A 14,437-nucleotide genomic window follows, 5' to 3' on the forward strand; every position below is an offset into this window, starting at 1 on the left:
GAAAAATTTCTGGTAATCTATGTGCATCAAAATTCAGGGGAAAACCGAAGGCAGTCAGCTCAATCCACCTACTTGAACTGCCCGTGCTTCCTGTCCAATCAGAACACTTAGATATGGGAGAGTGAGATAGGTCGAAACCTGTGTCTGTGCTCAGTCCACACTGTGGCCAGACTAGACTAGTGCCAAAATTTGATATACTGTTCTGATTTGTATGCAGGATCATTCAATTTTAACTGAAAAATTGATGTTTGGTGCTGAAGTGTTAGAGTTGCGAAATAATGAAGTGTATTAGTGTAATGATTGTAAGGTCAAATTTTATTTGCAGAAACCACCAACAAAACCCATTGAAAAGAAGCCATTAGTTCATCAGCAGCATAAATCCTCAGATGAGCAGCATAAATCCTGGGATGAGCAGCAACTGAAATCGACAGAAGAACAGCAGTCTAAATTTACAGACGAAAATCTTGCTAAATCTGTTAGTGAGCAGCTCAACATTGGATGTACTAGTAGGTTTCCTGACAGTTGTGCTGTATTAGGTGAAGGTAGCCCAGATAGTAAAACAGACCATGGTTTGGGAAAAGAAGAGATTAAGTCAGATTGTTACACAAAGGTAAGCCTGTCTCACAAACTGTATCAGTTAACTTTTTTATTTCCTATTCTATCAAATGTGAAACACATGGAAAAGTAAAATAAATGACCATAGCATACAATTCATCAATTCATTTTGTTGTACAATCTCACAAGCAATTCTGCTACAGGCAGAATAGTATCTTGAAATAATAATTTTATTGGCCTTTTTTTTTTTAAAAAAAAAAGAGAGCTTGTGTGTTGAGTGTCCATTTATCTTCTGTGTCATCTGTTCGCTGCAGTGGCAGCTATTGTGAATTGTACGTCATATTGAAATCAGGAGAAGTTATTGTGTATTTTCAAAATGAGAGCCAACAACCACAAGTTTAGAGACAAACAAAAAGTGAGAAACTTACTCTTTGTTAGTGCCAATATGTTTGTATTTCCTTTGTGCACGCATTTACGCAACTCTGGAAATTTTGAAGACAGTTCATTAGCTTTTCCACATTTAAATTTACTTATGGGCCACAGAGTAGTGTAGAAGTAAGACATGTAATTGTGAAATAGGAGGGGGGGGGGGGGGGGGGAGAAACACACAAATCAGTGTACTTATGTCAATACTTCAGAAAGAACATTTCTGACCTAGGAAAAAAACTACTTGCAAAATGCTTTGCATACATTAAGCTACTATTTGTTGTGTTTACTGATGAATGATCATGTATATATATATTCTCCTGTTGCCACTTGGTGAGTAGATTTTTTTTATCTATCTAGTTACTTTCAAGTCAAAAATTATTTTTGTAGCTATGTTAGTGCCTGTTTTCTACAGAGTGAGATGGTGCAGAGGTAATACTGTTCTTGCATTTGGGAGGAGTGGGGTTCAAGTCCCTGTCCAGTTATCTAGGTTTACATTTTCTGTGATATCCATAAATTGTTGAGCAGAATACCAAGCACAAATATTAAATTTGTACAATTTACTGTCTTTTGTTGATGCATACCTTGACTCAACGCACATCCTTCAAGGTTCTCCTTGATGGGATCTATATGTGATGTCTGATGGATTGATTGCACACTGTCTGAATCTTCAATGACCTTATTGTCAACAAGATGTTACACCATAATCTTCTTTTCTACCTTCTTGTCTAACACTTACTCAAATAACATGACCAAGAGGAAGATAGAGAATTTACTGGTGTTCTTCCATAGAGGTTCCGTTATTCCTTTGGTAGGTTACCTCTATTTCATCTCCATGCTTTCTGTGATGTAAATTAAAGTAGCAGTTGCTTCAGTTCCATTATATTTGCCTTGAGATGTAGATATTGCAATCAATTGTTTCAATAAGTTGGGGGTTGATATTGTCGGTTAAAAAAAAATAAAAGAAAATTGCATTGAAGTATAAAATTTTGGAGTTAATAGTTTATAAGTCAGTTTGCCTGTGGAAGGAACCAGAAAAGAGATTGGTGTGTGCTTTTGCCAGCTGTTAAAGGTCTTTACAAATATTTTTGTCTTACACAGGATTGATCAATTCAGCTCATTTAAGTGTTTCTGTGCTGTCTTATTTTGCAGGTTGGAATAGTTCATTGCTTTTGTTTGGTTTCTTACAGGTCAAGATTGTTCTGAAAATTGATAGTAGGCAATATATGGTACACAAAGCTGAAAATGAGGAAAAAATTATAAAACTACTTCAGTTTCTACAGAATGTGGGCAATACGGATCCCTGTACTCCAGAAGTAGGGAAACTTTGTGTTGCATCATATGAAGGCATTTGGTAAGTTTTTCTACCATTTTGGAGGTTGTGGTTATGGTAGAGCCAGAGAACACAACTGGTTTTTTTTTTTTTTTTTTTTTTTTTTTTTTTTTTTTTTTTTTCCTCTCTGAATGCACAGCTGATTTCTCATGTAAACAAGTGTGATAATGTTAGTGTCTCTTGCTTTTGGCTATATGTTCTGCTCGCTGCTCTCTCATTTGCTTTGTAGAACTGGCAGCTGACAAACCCCCTGTCGTGTGTTGACAACATGGCTACATCAAATACGCGAACACACTACTGGCCCCAATCTAGACTTGTAGCCATTCCTGCTGAAATGTGTGCTATTGTTGAGTAGTTCTCCAATTTGAAACTGATTCCGAATACAAATGGATTCAGGCAAACTGCAGTTCAAACATGGCAGATGTTCATAAAAAGCCAAAGCACACAGTAGCACGAGCGCTATGGTTGCAGGTTCGAACCAAGCTGCGGGCATGGATGTGTGTGACGTCCTTAGGTTAATTAGGTTTAAGTAGTTCTTTTAAGTTCTAGGGGACTGATGACCTCAGAAGTTAAGTCCCATAGTGCTCAAAGCCATTTGAACCATTTTTTGAGATTCATTGGGAGAGTCCTTAGGAAGTGGCTTACAAAACACTCATTTGACCTATACTTGAGTATTGATCATCAGTATGGGGTCCGTACCAGATCAGGTTGGCAGAGGAGATAGAGCAGATCCAAAGAAGAGCGACGCGTTTTGTCACAGGGTTATTTGGTAAGCGTGATAGTGTTACAGAGATGTTTAACAAACTCAAATGGCAGACTCTGCAAGAGAGGTGGTTGCTGTCCAGGTTTCGAGATGGTTTGTTTCTGGATGAGGTATTGAATATATTGCTTCCCCCTACTTATACCTCCCGAGGAGATCACAAATGTAAAATTAGAGAGATTCGAGCGCACACATCTACATCTACACAGAGGCTTTCCAGCAGTTGTTCCTCCCACGAACCATACACAACAGGAACAGGAATGGGAGTTAATGCAGTGGCATGCAAAGTGCCCTCCGCCACACACCGTTGGGTGGCTTGCGGAGTATAAATGTAAATGTGGATGTAGATGTATTTGGTTACGCTTCTTTTAACACGATTTAGGAAGTAATAGTGATGATGCAGACAGCTTGTTTCAGATAAAGCTGCAGCAATTGTTGGGAACCAATAGGCAACAGAAAGTTAAACAATGTTAGTTTTCAGGGACAGAATGAGTCATTGTTAGGCAGGAATAACAAAAAAGCAACAATTAAAAGTGACTTGTGTTTCTAAGATTCTAGTTCAGACTGGTCAGTGCTGTTGTGGAAAGTCAGTATGGAGGCAGAAGAGTGTACTAGTGGTGCTTTGTTCAAACAAGTTGCAGTATTGGTAGAGCACAAGCACCTGAATGTCATAAAACAACATATGGAACAAAATGTGGCATTCGCTTTGTACTGTATGATCTGGATGAATCGGACCAAGATTTGTTGCTATGGAATCCGGGATACACCCTGTGGGCAAAAGAAGTACAGTTTCAGGAAACTTTAGTGTTCGTCATCATCATATGAAAGTGTTTCTGGATAAGTATTCTTTCCTACAAAGAAGTTGTTTTGATCCATTTTGGATTCATAAGAAGACAGTGAAGTGTAGCCTCAGAGAAAATCAGTATTGAAAGTGAATCTGTGAATGGGACTTAACATGAAACCAGGACAAAAGTTATGTTCCAGGTGTGTTACACTGCTAAAAAATGAAGACTATTCTGATAATTTACATGACAGTGATGAAAAGTATCTGTCACTTACAACCACAGCGGATGAGCAGTTAAATACTTCAGTGACTGCTCATGGTTTGTCTCCTATGAAGACACACAAAGTTGGAAAAGAGAGAGGCCCAGCTATGGTAGAAGAGAACTACAAGAAGCTTAAATGGAATTAAAACACAAAATAGCTGACACTCTAATGGTGGAAGAGGAAGAACTATCTGCTCCAAAGGAACAGAAATCGTGCCAGAATTGTTCTGATTTGGACAAAATTGTGCATGATTTGAAAGAAAACTGTACCATATCCACATGCCAGAAAAAAGTAGCTATTCTTACCCTTGCACCTTCCAGCTGATCTATTGACTACACTGCAAAGGAATTCAATGTTTCTATATATATGGTAAAGCAAGATAGGAAAATAAAAGCAACCCAAGGAGTGCTTCCACAACTACAGCAGGCTCAGGCTAAGCAATTGAGTTTAGAAATAAAGGTACTAGTGTTGGAGTTTTATGAAAATAATGACTACATCCGAATAATGCCTGGAAAAAAGACTATGTAATGGTGAAAATGTGAAATGTACATGTACAGATGCAAAAAAGATTGTTGCTATGCAACATATCAGAACAATATGTAGAATTAAAGGAAAAGTATCCCAATACCAAAGTAGGTTTATCATCTTTTTTCAATCTTTGGCCAAAATGGGTTGTGCCTGAAAGTGCAAGGGGCACACACAGTGTTTGTATGTGAGACCCATCAAAATGTTAAGCTGATGTTAGCTGCTATGAAGGATTCTGGTCTGGATTACAAAGGTGCAATGAAGCTGCTAGTGTGTGGCATCAGTTCCTACCAGTGCATGATACACAGGTGTGAAAAGTGTCCTGGTAATGCAAATCATGCAGACCATATGAATAACAAACTGTATGGTGAACTCCTTATGGATGATGATGGACTTGTTTCTTATAAACAATGGACACACACAGATCACACAAGTCTTGAAACAAAGCAAAGTACAGTGGAAGATTTTGTTGAAATGTGTTATCAAAAAACAGACAAACTGACCACACACAGCTTCACAGCAACAGCACAATCAGCTTATCTCCAGTTTTGTAAGGATAATTTGAAACATGATGAAATTATAGTAATACTAGACTTTTCTGAAAAGTATGCATTTATAGTTCAAGATGCTATCCAAGGATATCATTGGGACAACAGTCAAGCAACTCTCCAGCCATTTGAGAGTTACTATAGAGTTGAATCAGGTGATGTGTCTATCATGAACCTGTGCATTTTTAGTGACTGTTTAATTCATGCACACATTCGCACTGTCGTGGCATATGTGAAAAATAAGTTGCCTCACATACATTTTGCGAAATACTTAAGTGATGGGGCAACTAGTCAGTACAAAAACCGTAAAAATCTCAAAAATTTATGCATGCATTACCACGATTTTCAGATTCATGCAGAATGGAATTTTTTTGCAAAAAGTCATGGTAAAAATGTATGTGATGGTATTGGTGCTACCATTAAGCACATGGCATCACGAGCTAGACTGCAGCACCCTACAAAAGGTCACATTCTAACACCTCTTCAATTATTTACCTGGGTACAGAAAAATATCTCTGGCATACAGTCATTCTATGCTTCGAAAGATGAGGTGAAATCAGTCGAAGAGTTGCTAAAAAGCAGACTAGAACACATTAAAACTGTTGAAGGCACAAGGAGCCATGATCACTTCTCTCCAGCGGACTCTGACAATGCGCAGATGAGCAGACTGTCCGGTTATAACTATAGGTTCATGCACAACATGTCTCTTCAGTGTGTCTGACTCAGGATTCAGAAGCAAAAGCAGCAACATACAACCAGGTTGTTATGTTATTGCTGTTTATGATGACAAATGATACTTAGGATGTGTTGCAGAGTGCTGTGAAGCAGAAGGTGATGTATTTGTGAACTTCATGGCACCAGCAGGACCAGCAAGATCATTTCATTGGCCACGTTTGGCAGATGTGTGTTGGATTCCTTGTGAACATATTCTTATGACAGTTCCAGTTCCTACCACAGTGTCAGGAAGACAGTACAATTTGCCACTCAATGCACAGAGTACAGTGGCGAAATTGTGGGAGAACTTCTGTTTGAAGCAAAATCGACTGGTTTTTAGCAGTTACGGTGCAGTAAACATTAATGATAGGTTGTGTTAATTTGTCTATATGTTGTTGCTTAGTGATTAAACAGTTGTGGAAGAGGATAAAGAGAGGCAGAACAGTTTGCGAAATGTTTTTACAAAATTGTGTTGTGGAACATCACCAAATACGTCTGTCAACTTCCATTCTACACAAATGTTTTGCAATAACATTCTGAAATTTTGAGATATATATCATTATGGTCTACCTATGCAGCGTGTGAAATTTGGCTTGGATACCACTTGTCCCTTTTGCGCTACCACACTTCGAAAATTTATGTTTTTCAGGTAATTTTTGTATTTTCGTGTGCATGTAACTCAGTTTTTGTGACTGATATGGGCATGAAGAGTTCTGTGTGTGTTTAAGCCACATAAAGCTTACCACAAAAAATTTATACCCTTTTTGAGTGAATTATGTTTGGCACAGAGGGCACCGGCAATATGTACATTTTAACATATTATACTTTTTAATCACATTTTGGATTTTTTTTATTTTACCTCAGAAATATGTTGTTGTCGTTGTTGTTTTGATTCATGGAGTGTTTTCTCTAAATGGATGTTACTGGGTTGTAAAAATTTCTCTGGACTGTGTGGAATAGTTCCAAAGTTATTAAGATCTGAAGTTGGGTCTGAAGATAGATTGCCAGATGCGGGTTGTATGGCGATGAATGTTTGCCACAGCAGCAAGTCTACGAATGGAGTATGAAGTTCGCGAATGGTGTGACTTCGGTGGAAGATGCTCCTCATCTAGGTCAGGCACAATGAGTTGTGACTGCATGGAACATTGCAGCAGTTGAAGTCATAGTGAAGGAAAGCCGCTGAGTGACACTGAATGATATTGCAGCATGTTTACAGATTAGACATGGGTCAGCACACTACATTGTGCGTGATGTGCTGCAGTTTCACAAAGTGTCTGCAAGATGGGTGCCATGGCAGCTGACTCCTGAAATGAGAGAACGACATGTCGATGCTTGTGAAGAACTTCTTCGGTGCTTTGAACGAGAAGGTGATGGCTTGCTTGCAAGAATCATTACTGGGGATGAAACCTGGGTTGACTTCCACCAACCGGAAACAAAGAGAGCGAGCAAGGAATGACGACATTCCTCATCACCAAAACCAAAGAAGTTCTGAACAGAACCATCAGCAGGGAAGGTTGTGCTGACACTCTTTTGGGACGAAAAAAGCGTCATTTTCAAGCATTATATGCCTAGAGGGACCACTGTTACCAGTGCATCATACACAGATCTCCTTAAAAAATCATCTGGAGCCTGCAATCAAATCAAAGCAACGTGGATTGCTGTCAGCAGGTGCCCTTTGGCAACATGACAATGCTAGGCCCCACACTGGCCGTACAACAGTTGCAACAATCACAGACCTGCATTTTGAGTGTCTTCCTAATCCACCATACTTACTGGACCTTGGCCCCAAGTGATTTCCATAGGTTTGGACCACTCAGGTGCAATGGGAGGAAAGAAGTTATGTTCTGATGAAGAGGTATGCCATGCGGTGCATGAGTGGTTGTGCGGACTACCAAAATAATTTTTTTCTAAAGGAATTTGTGCCCGCAGTAAGTGCTGGAGGACTTGAATTGAGTGTGAGCGAGATTTTGTTGAAAAGTGATACAGATTTGTACCACATCTGCACAATAAATAACATTTAAAACAAATATTTAAGGTTTTCATTCCTCGTAATTTGGACTCGGTATTTAAAAAATATTTTTTTAGTGTAAAATTTTCAGTGTTGGTTGTTTCAGGTGTTACATAACAACATAAGCACTATGATAAACTCATTGGTTCTTCTTTTTGAGCAAAGAGCCATGTGTATCTGTGGAGAGGAAAACTTGTTACAACCTCTAGACATTAAGTTCAGTGAAATGAAACTGTTCGTGAAAATTTTAGCCATACATGGATACTGTTTAAAGTATTTCTCCAAAAAGTTTCATCATCTATCAGAAGCTAAGATGCTTGTTCATTGAATCTGAAATTAGAAAAAATTCCAATTAAATTGACTGAGATAGTCTTGGATATCATTAAAAGATGTTTTTGGTATACTCTTAGACAGTAAAAGGTGCACCTAGTATGTTCCGATTGTAATGAAACAGTGGGAAAGTTCATGAAGTCAGGCTGTTTAATGAACCTCAGGAGTCACTCTGAACTATAATTAGATTTCCTTGTCTGAGAATATGTGTGATACCTGTGAAGAACCAGGTTAATGCTTCCATCAAGACAAGAAAGTCATCGAAAATACAAGATCAGGGTTGTTGCAGGGTTGATGGTGGGAGACTACGGTTGATCACTTCTGTAAGACGCTCATAGGAGAAAAAGGTAAATATTAGGTTTTCAGAAGAAGACAGAAAGAAAACATAAGCCAATAGCTGTGCACTTCCTATCTGATGTTTCCATGTTTATAATTCAATAAAATATCTGCTGAAATTAACATAAACAATGTTCCAATTCCATGATTTTGCCAATCTTGAAGTTAATGACATAGTCACCTTGTGACAAAATTGTTTCTGATAGAGAGAAACTGACATCAGATATGGATTCGGTGCTCGATACATCATTTGACTGATATATTACCCAGCAAAAGGTGATAATTTTTTTTTTCCTGCATTGCACTTAGTCACAAAAAGTTTTGTATTGTGGTCATCCACAGATGAAGAATTGTATCATGATGAAAAAGACCATTTCAGCTGTATCATAAATATTTATTTATGAACCAACTAGTTTCATGCCATTCATTCTTGAAATCCAGCTCAATTGCAATAGATCTATTTTCTGCAATGACATTCGAAAATTTTTACTAGATCGGGGTTTGAACCTGGAGTTACTCATAACTTATTTCAATCGATGTCCAGTAGAGAAGCCAACATTCTGTGTCCAGTTGTAATAAAAATATTCAATCATCAAGAAGTTTAGGTCTAGGGTTAGCGTCTTGATCGAAGGTTCGAACTCTGCCACCACTTAAATTTTGTATAGAAATGATTAGCAGTGGCAGACAAGACTTCCGGCATAAGAAGTCATCCTTTATTTAGCCAATGGCCATGTCAAAGAGGGCAGAGGAACAGACAGAGGGTCAGGGGATTCTCTTACTCTGGGACCCTAAAAGTGAAAGAATCAGCAATGATTAATGGAATGCGATGCAGAAGGCAATCTAAACCACTACATTAAAGACAAACAATGTGTTTCCCCAAGACGCGTGGCCTATAATCGAAAGTCTCTCATGATGACCTCGGCCATTGGCAAAAGATTTCTGAACAGTCCCTCATTCAGATCTCTGGGAGGGGACTGCCAAGAAGGAGATCACAATGAGAAAAAGATAAAATCACCAACGGAAGGATAACGTTCTACGAATCAGGGTGTGGAATGTCAGAAGCTTGAACGTGGCAGGGAAGCTAGAAAATCTGTAAAGGGAAATGCAGAGCCTCAATCTGATATAAGTGAAATAGAAAGAAAACAAGGATTTCTGTTCGGACGAGTAATATCAATGGCAGCAGAAAACATTATAACAGGATTAGCATTCACTATGAGTAGGAAGGTAGAGTACAGTGTGTGTTGCTGTGAACAGGTCAGTGACAGGGCGGTTCTCATCTGAATCAACAGCAAACACTGACAACTTTAGTTCAGTTATACATACCTACGTCGCAACGGAAGATTGAGAGATCAAATACCTGAATATGTGGAATGGGTAATTCAGTACGCAAAGGGAGATAAAAATCCAATAGTCACGGTGGACTGGAAGGTGGTTGTAGGGGAAGGAGTAGAAGAAAGGGCTACAGGAGAATATGAGCTTGGTACATGGAATTATAGCAAAAGGATTGAGTTCTTCAGTAAATTTTGACAAGTAACTGAAATACTCTGTTCAAGAATCGCAAGATACGGTGGTATACTTGGAGAAGGCTGGGAGATAGGGGAAGATTTCAGTTAGATTACATCATGGTCAGGGACAGATTACGAAATCAGATATTTAATTGTAAGGTGTACCCAGGAACAATTAAATATCTGATTTTGGAATCTCTGCCTGACCATGATGTAATTGTAAGGTGTACCCAGGAACACCGACGATGAGCCATAGACCTTGCCGTTGGTGGGGAGGCTTGCGTGCCTCAACGATACAGACAGCTGTACCGTAGATGCAACCACAATGGAGGGGTATCTGTTGAAAGGCCAGACAAACGTGTGGTTCCAGAAGAGGGGTCAGCAGCCTTTTCAGTAGTTGCAGGGGCAACAGACTGGATGATTGACTGATCTGGCCCTGTAACACTTACCAAATGGCCTTGCTGTTGCGGTACTGCGAACGGCCGAAAGCAAGGGGAAACTACAGCCGTCATTTTTCGCGAGGGCATGCAGCTTTACTGTATTTTTAAATGATGATGGCGACCTCTTGGGTAAAATATTCCTGAGGTAAAATAGTCCCCCATTCGGATCTCCGGGCGGTGACTACTCAAGAGGACGTCGTTATCAGGAGAAAGAAAACTGGCGTTCTACGGATCGGAGGGTGGAATGCCCGATTCCATAATTGGGCAGGTAGGTTAGAAAATTTGAAAATGGAAATGGGTTGGTTAAAGTTAGATATAGTGGGAATTAGTGAAGTTTGGTGGCAGGAGGAACAAGACTTTTGGTCAGGTGAATACAGGGTTATAAATACAAAATCAAATAGGGGTAATGCAGGAGTAGGTTTAATAATGAATAAAAAAATAGGAGTGCAGGTAAGGTACTACAAACAGCATAGTGAACGCATTATTGTGTCCAAGATACACGAAGCCCACACCTACTGCAGTAGTACAAATTTACATGCCAACTAGCTCTGCGGATGATAAAGAAATCAATGAAATGTATGATGAGATAAAAGAAATTATTCAGGTAGTGAAGGGAGATGAAAGTTTAATAGTCATGGGTGACTGGAATTTGACAGTAGGAAAAGGAAGAGAAGGAAACGTAGTAGGTGAATATGGATTGGGGCTAAGAAATGAAAGAGGAAGCCGCCTGGTAGAACTTTGCACAGAGCATAACTTACTCATAGCTAACACTTGGTTCAAGAATCGTAAAAGGAGGTTATATACATGGAAGAACCCTGGTGATACTAGAAGGTTTCAGATAGATTATGTAATGGTAAGACAGATATTTAGGAACCAGATTTTAATTTGTAAGGCATTTTCAGGGATAGATGTGGACTCTGACCACAATCTATTGGTTATGGAACTGTAGATTAAAACTGAAGAAACTGCAAAAAAGTGAGAGTTTAAGGAGATGGGACCTGGATAAACTGAAAGAACCAGAGGTTATACAGAGTTTCAGGGAGAGCATAAGGGAACAATTGACAGGAATGGGGGAAAGAAATACAGTAGAATAAGAATGGGTAACTTTGAGGGACGAAATAGTGAAGGCAGCAGAGCATCAAGTAGGTAAAAAGACAAGGGCTAGTAGAAGTCCTTGGGTAACAGAATTGATTCTGAATTTGGTGAAAGGAGAAAATACAAAAATACAGTAAGTGAAGCACGCAAAAACGATTACAAACGTCTCAAAAATGAGATCAACAGGAAGTGCAAAATGGCTATGCAGGGATGGCTAGAGGACAAATGTAAGGATGTAGAGGCTTGTCTCACGAGGTTTAAGATAGATACTGCCTACAGGAAAATTAAAGAGACCTTTGGAGAAAAGAGAACCACTTGCATAAATATCAAGAGGTCAGATGGAAACCCAGTTCTAAGCAAATAAGGGAAAGCAGAAAGGTGGAAGGTGTGTATAGGGTCTATACAGGGGCTATGTTATCGAGGACAATATTATGGAAATGGAAGAGGAGGTAGATGAAGATGCAATGGGAGATTGATACTGCGTGAAGAGTTCGATAGAGCACTTAAAGACCTAAGTCGAAACAAGGCTCAGGGAGTAGACAACATTCCATTAGAAGTACTGACCGTCTTGGGAGAGCCAGTCCTGACAAAATTCTACCATCTGGTGAGCAAGATCTATGAGACAGGGGAAATACCCTCAGACTTCAAGAAGAATATAATAATGCCAGCCGTAAAGAAAGCAGGTGTTGACAGATGTGAAATTTACCGAACTATCAGTTTAATAAGTCACGGCTGCAAAATACTAACGGGAATTCCTTACAGACGAATGTAGAAACTGGTAGAAGCCGACCTCGGGGAAGATAAATTTGGATTCCGTAGAAATGTTGGAACATGTGAGGCAGTATTGACCCTATGACTTATCTTAGAAGAAAGATTAAGGAAAGGCAAACCTATGTTTCTAGCATTTGTAGACTTAGAGAAAGCTTTTGACACTGTTGACTAGAATACTCTCTTTCAAATTCTAAAGGTGGCAAGGGTAAAATGCAGGGAGCGAAAGGCTATTTACAATTTGTGCAGAAAGCAGATGGCAGTTACGAGTCAATGGGCATGAAAGGGAAGCAGTGGTTGGAAGGGAGTGAGACACGGTTGTAGCCTATCTCCGACGTTATTCAATCTGTATATTGAGCAAGCAGTAAAGGAAACAAAATAAAAATTTGGAGTATTAATTAAAATCCATGGAGAACGAAACATGAGAAAATACAGTACTGGTACTCAAGAAAATTTACATCCGAATCTCGACATACGAATGTGCTCTTAAGCCCAATTATGCATTTTAGTGTGTTTTACGAAATTCCGATGAACTTCAAGTGTCCTCTGATGTCTTGTTTCTTTTGTGACATAGTGCAAGATCTTTTAATGTTTTACACGTACGAACATACAGGCTTCCTGCGTCATCGTAGCTGCACAAGAGCGATGGCACCTGTTATCTGGCGCTATCTGGTAACTGTTAAAACGAATCAGTTTCTAACAGGTCACAGGAAGACATTGCAGATGGTGGTTTGAAAAGCGTTACTTTCAAAGTAAATTTCCTTTTACACAAGATGAACTACATGTGACATTGTACGATGACTTTCTTAAATCACAGAGCCTTTGACTCACAATTAAAAATCAACTCTTTGTGGACAACCATCTAGAAGAATTTTGAGCCCAGAAGATCAGACATTAACGTCATTATTAAAAATTTTACTGGCACATTTGTGTGATACATCTTAAAGTGTAACAGGCGCAAAAAAGATCAAGATTATATGCGGAAGCTTAGCTTCTCTTGCAGCTTATTAATCTTAGAGACTACAATTATATGTGAAACCTCTGCTTTTCTTGTAGCAACACTATGTATATTAATTTAAACCATCAACATTTCTTATTTGTGTGTTCGGGTTACTTAAGAGTGACGTTGCTATTGGCTGACTACATCACGTGTCCTATGCTGACAAAAGCGCGTTGCAATCTCGATTTCAATGCCTTGGAAAGTAACATGCGGTGTTTGGTGGAGTTCAAATTTATATCTTCGTAACACGAAAATGTGCATCGTACATGTTGCTGTCGCACATGAAAGATCTTTCAAAAACATGTTCCCCTCCACCCACCCCACCCGGCCCCCAAGTTTCGATTTCTAAAGTGCCGGAAAATTCTACGTCGGTGTATAAAACTATAAACATTCAAAAGACTGATAAATATATTAAAAACAAAGATTCCAAGACTTACCAAGCGGGAAAGCGCCGGTAGACAGGCACAATAAAATAACACACAAACATACACACAAAATTTCTAGCTTTCGCAACCAATGGTTGCTTCCCTCTTTCCTGAAGAAGCAACCGTTGGTTGCGAAAGCTAGAAATTGTGTGTTCTTTTATTGTGCCTTTCTACTGGCCCTTTCCCACTTGGTAAGTCTTGGAATCTTTGTTTTTAATATATTTTTCCCATGTGGAAGTTTCTTTCTGTTTTATTTACAAAAGACTGATAAGTTTTACAGTACTGAGGGAAAGTATACTCTCATATATCACGGGGGAAAATATATTTTCACCCGGAGAAAGTGTACTTTCAACCGAAAAATCCGTGAATTTTTCTTTGTCCATGTATACACCCTGTAAACGCCATGAAGAAAATGATGATGATTTTAGTTATGACACACATTGTTGTTTGACATTTCATTGCACATCATGAGGTTGAGGTTCTGGCAAGGTTAGGAGATGGGTTTAAATTGAGGGTAATAAAACCCTTCTTCTGTCGCAGTTCAGATTGCCAATTTGTTCAAAAGTTAATGATACATTTCATCTTTGTCTTAAGAGTAGCTTCTTACATTTGAGACCATAGT

At 39.0% G+C, this 14,437-nt stretch overlaps 1 protein-coding gene across 4 annotated transcripts in view; it reads left to right on the forward strand.

Annotated features, from left to right (window-relative positions):
• LOC126365920 (uncharacterized) overlaps positions 1-14,437 on the forward strand; it is a 179,193-nt gene that overhangs the window by 72,299 nt on the left and 92,457 nt on the right. For all 4 annotated transcript variants that reach the window (XM_050008667.1, XM_050008668.1, XM_050008670.1 and 1 more), the window contains exons 10-11: positions 326-610; positions 2,172-2,335. In XM_050008667.1, the coding sequence (XP_049864624.1) occupies positions 326-610; positions 2,172-2,335 (449 nt within the window). The remainder of the gene's footprint in view (positions 1-325; positions 611-2,171; positions 2,336-14,437) is intronic.

This window comes from Schistocerca gregaria, chromosome 4 (assembly GCF_023897955.1).
Source record: "Schistocerca gregaria isolate iqSchGreg1 chromosome 4, iqSchGreg1.2, whole genome shotgun sequence".
Classification (NCBI taxonomy): domain Eukaryota; kingdom Metazoa; phylum Arthropoda; class Insecta; order Orthoptera; family Acrididae; genus Schistocerca; species Schistocerca gregaria.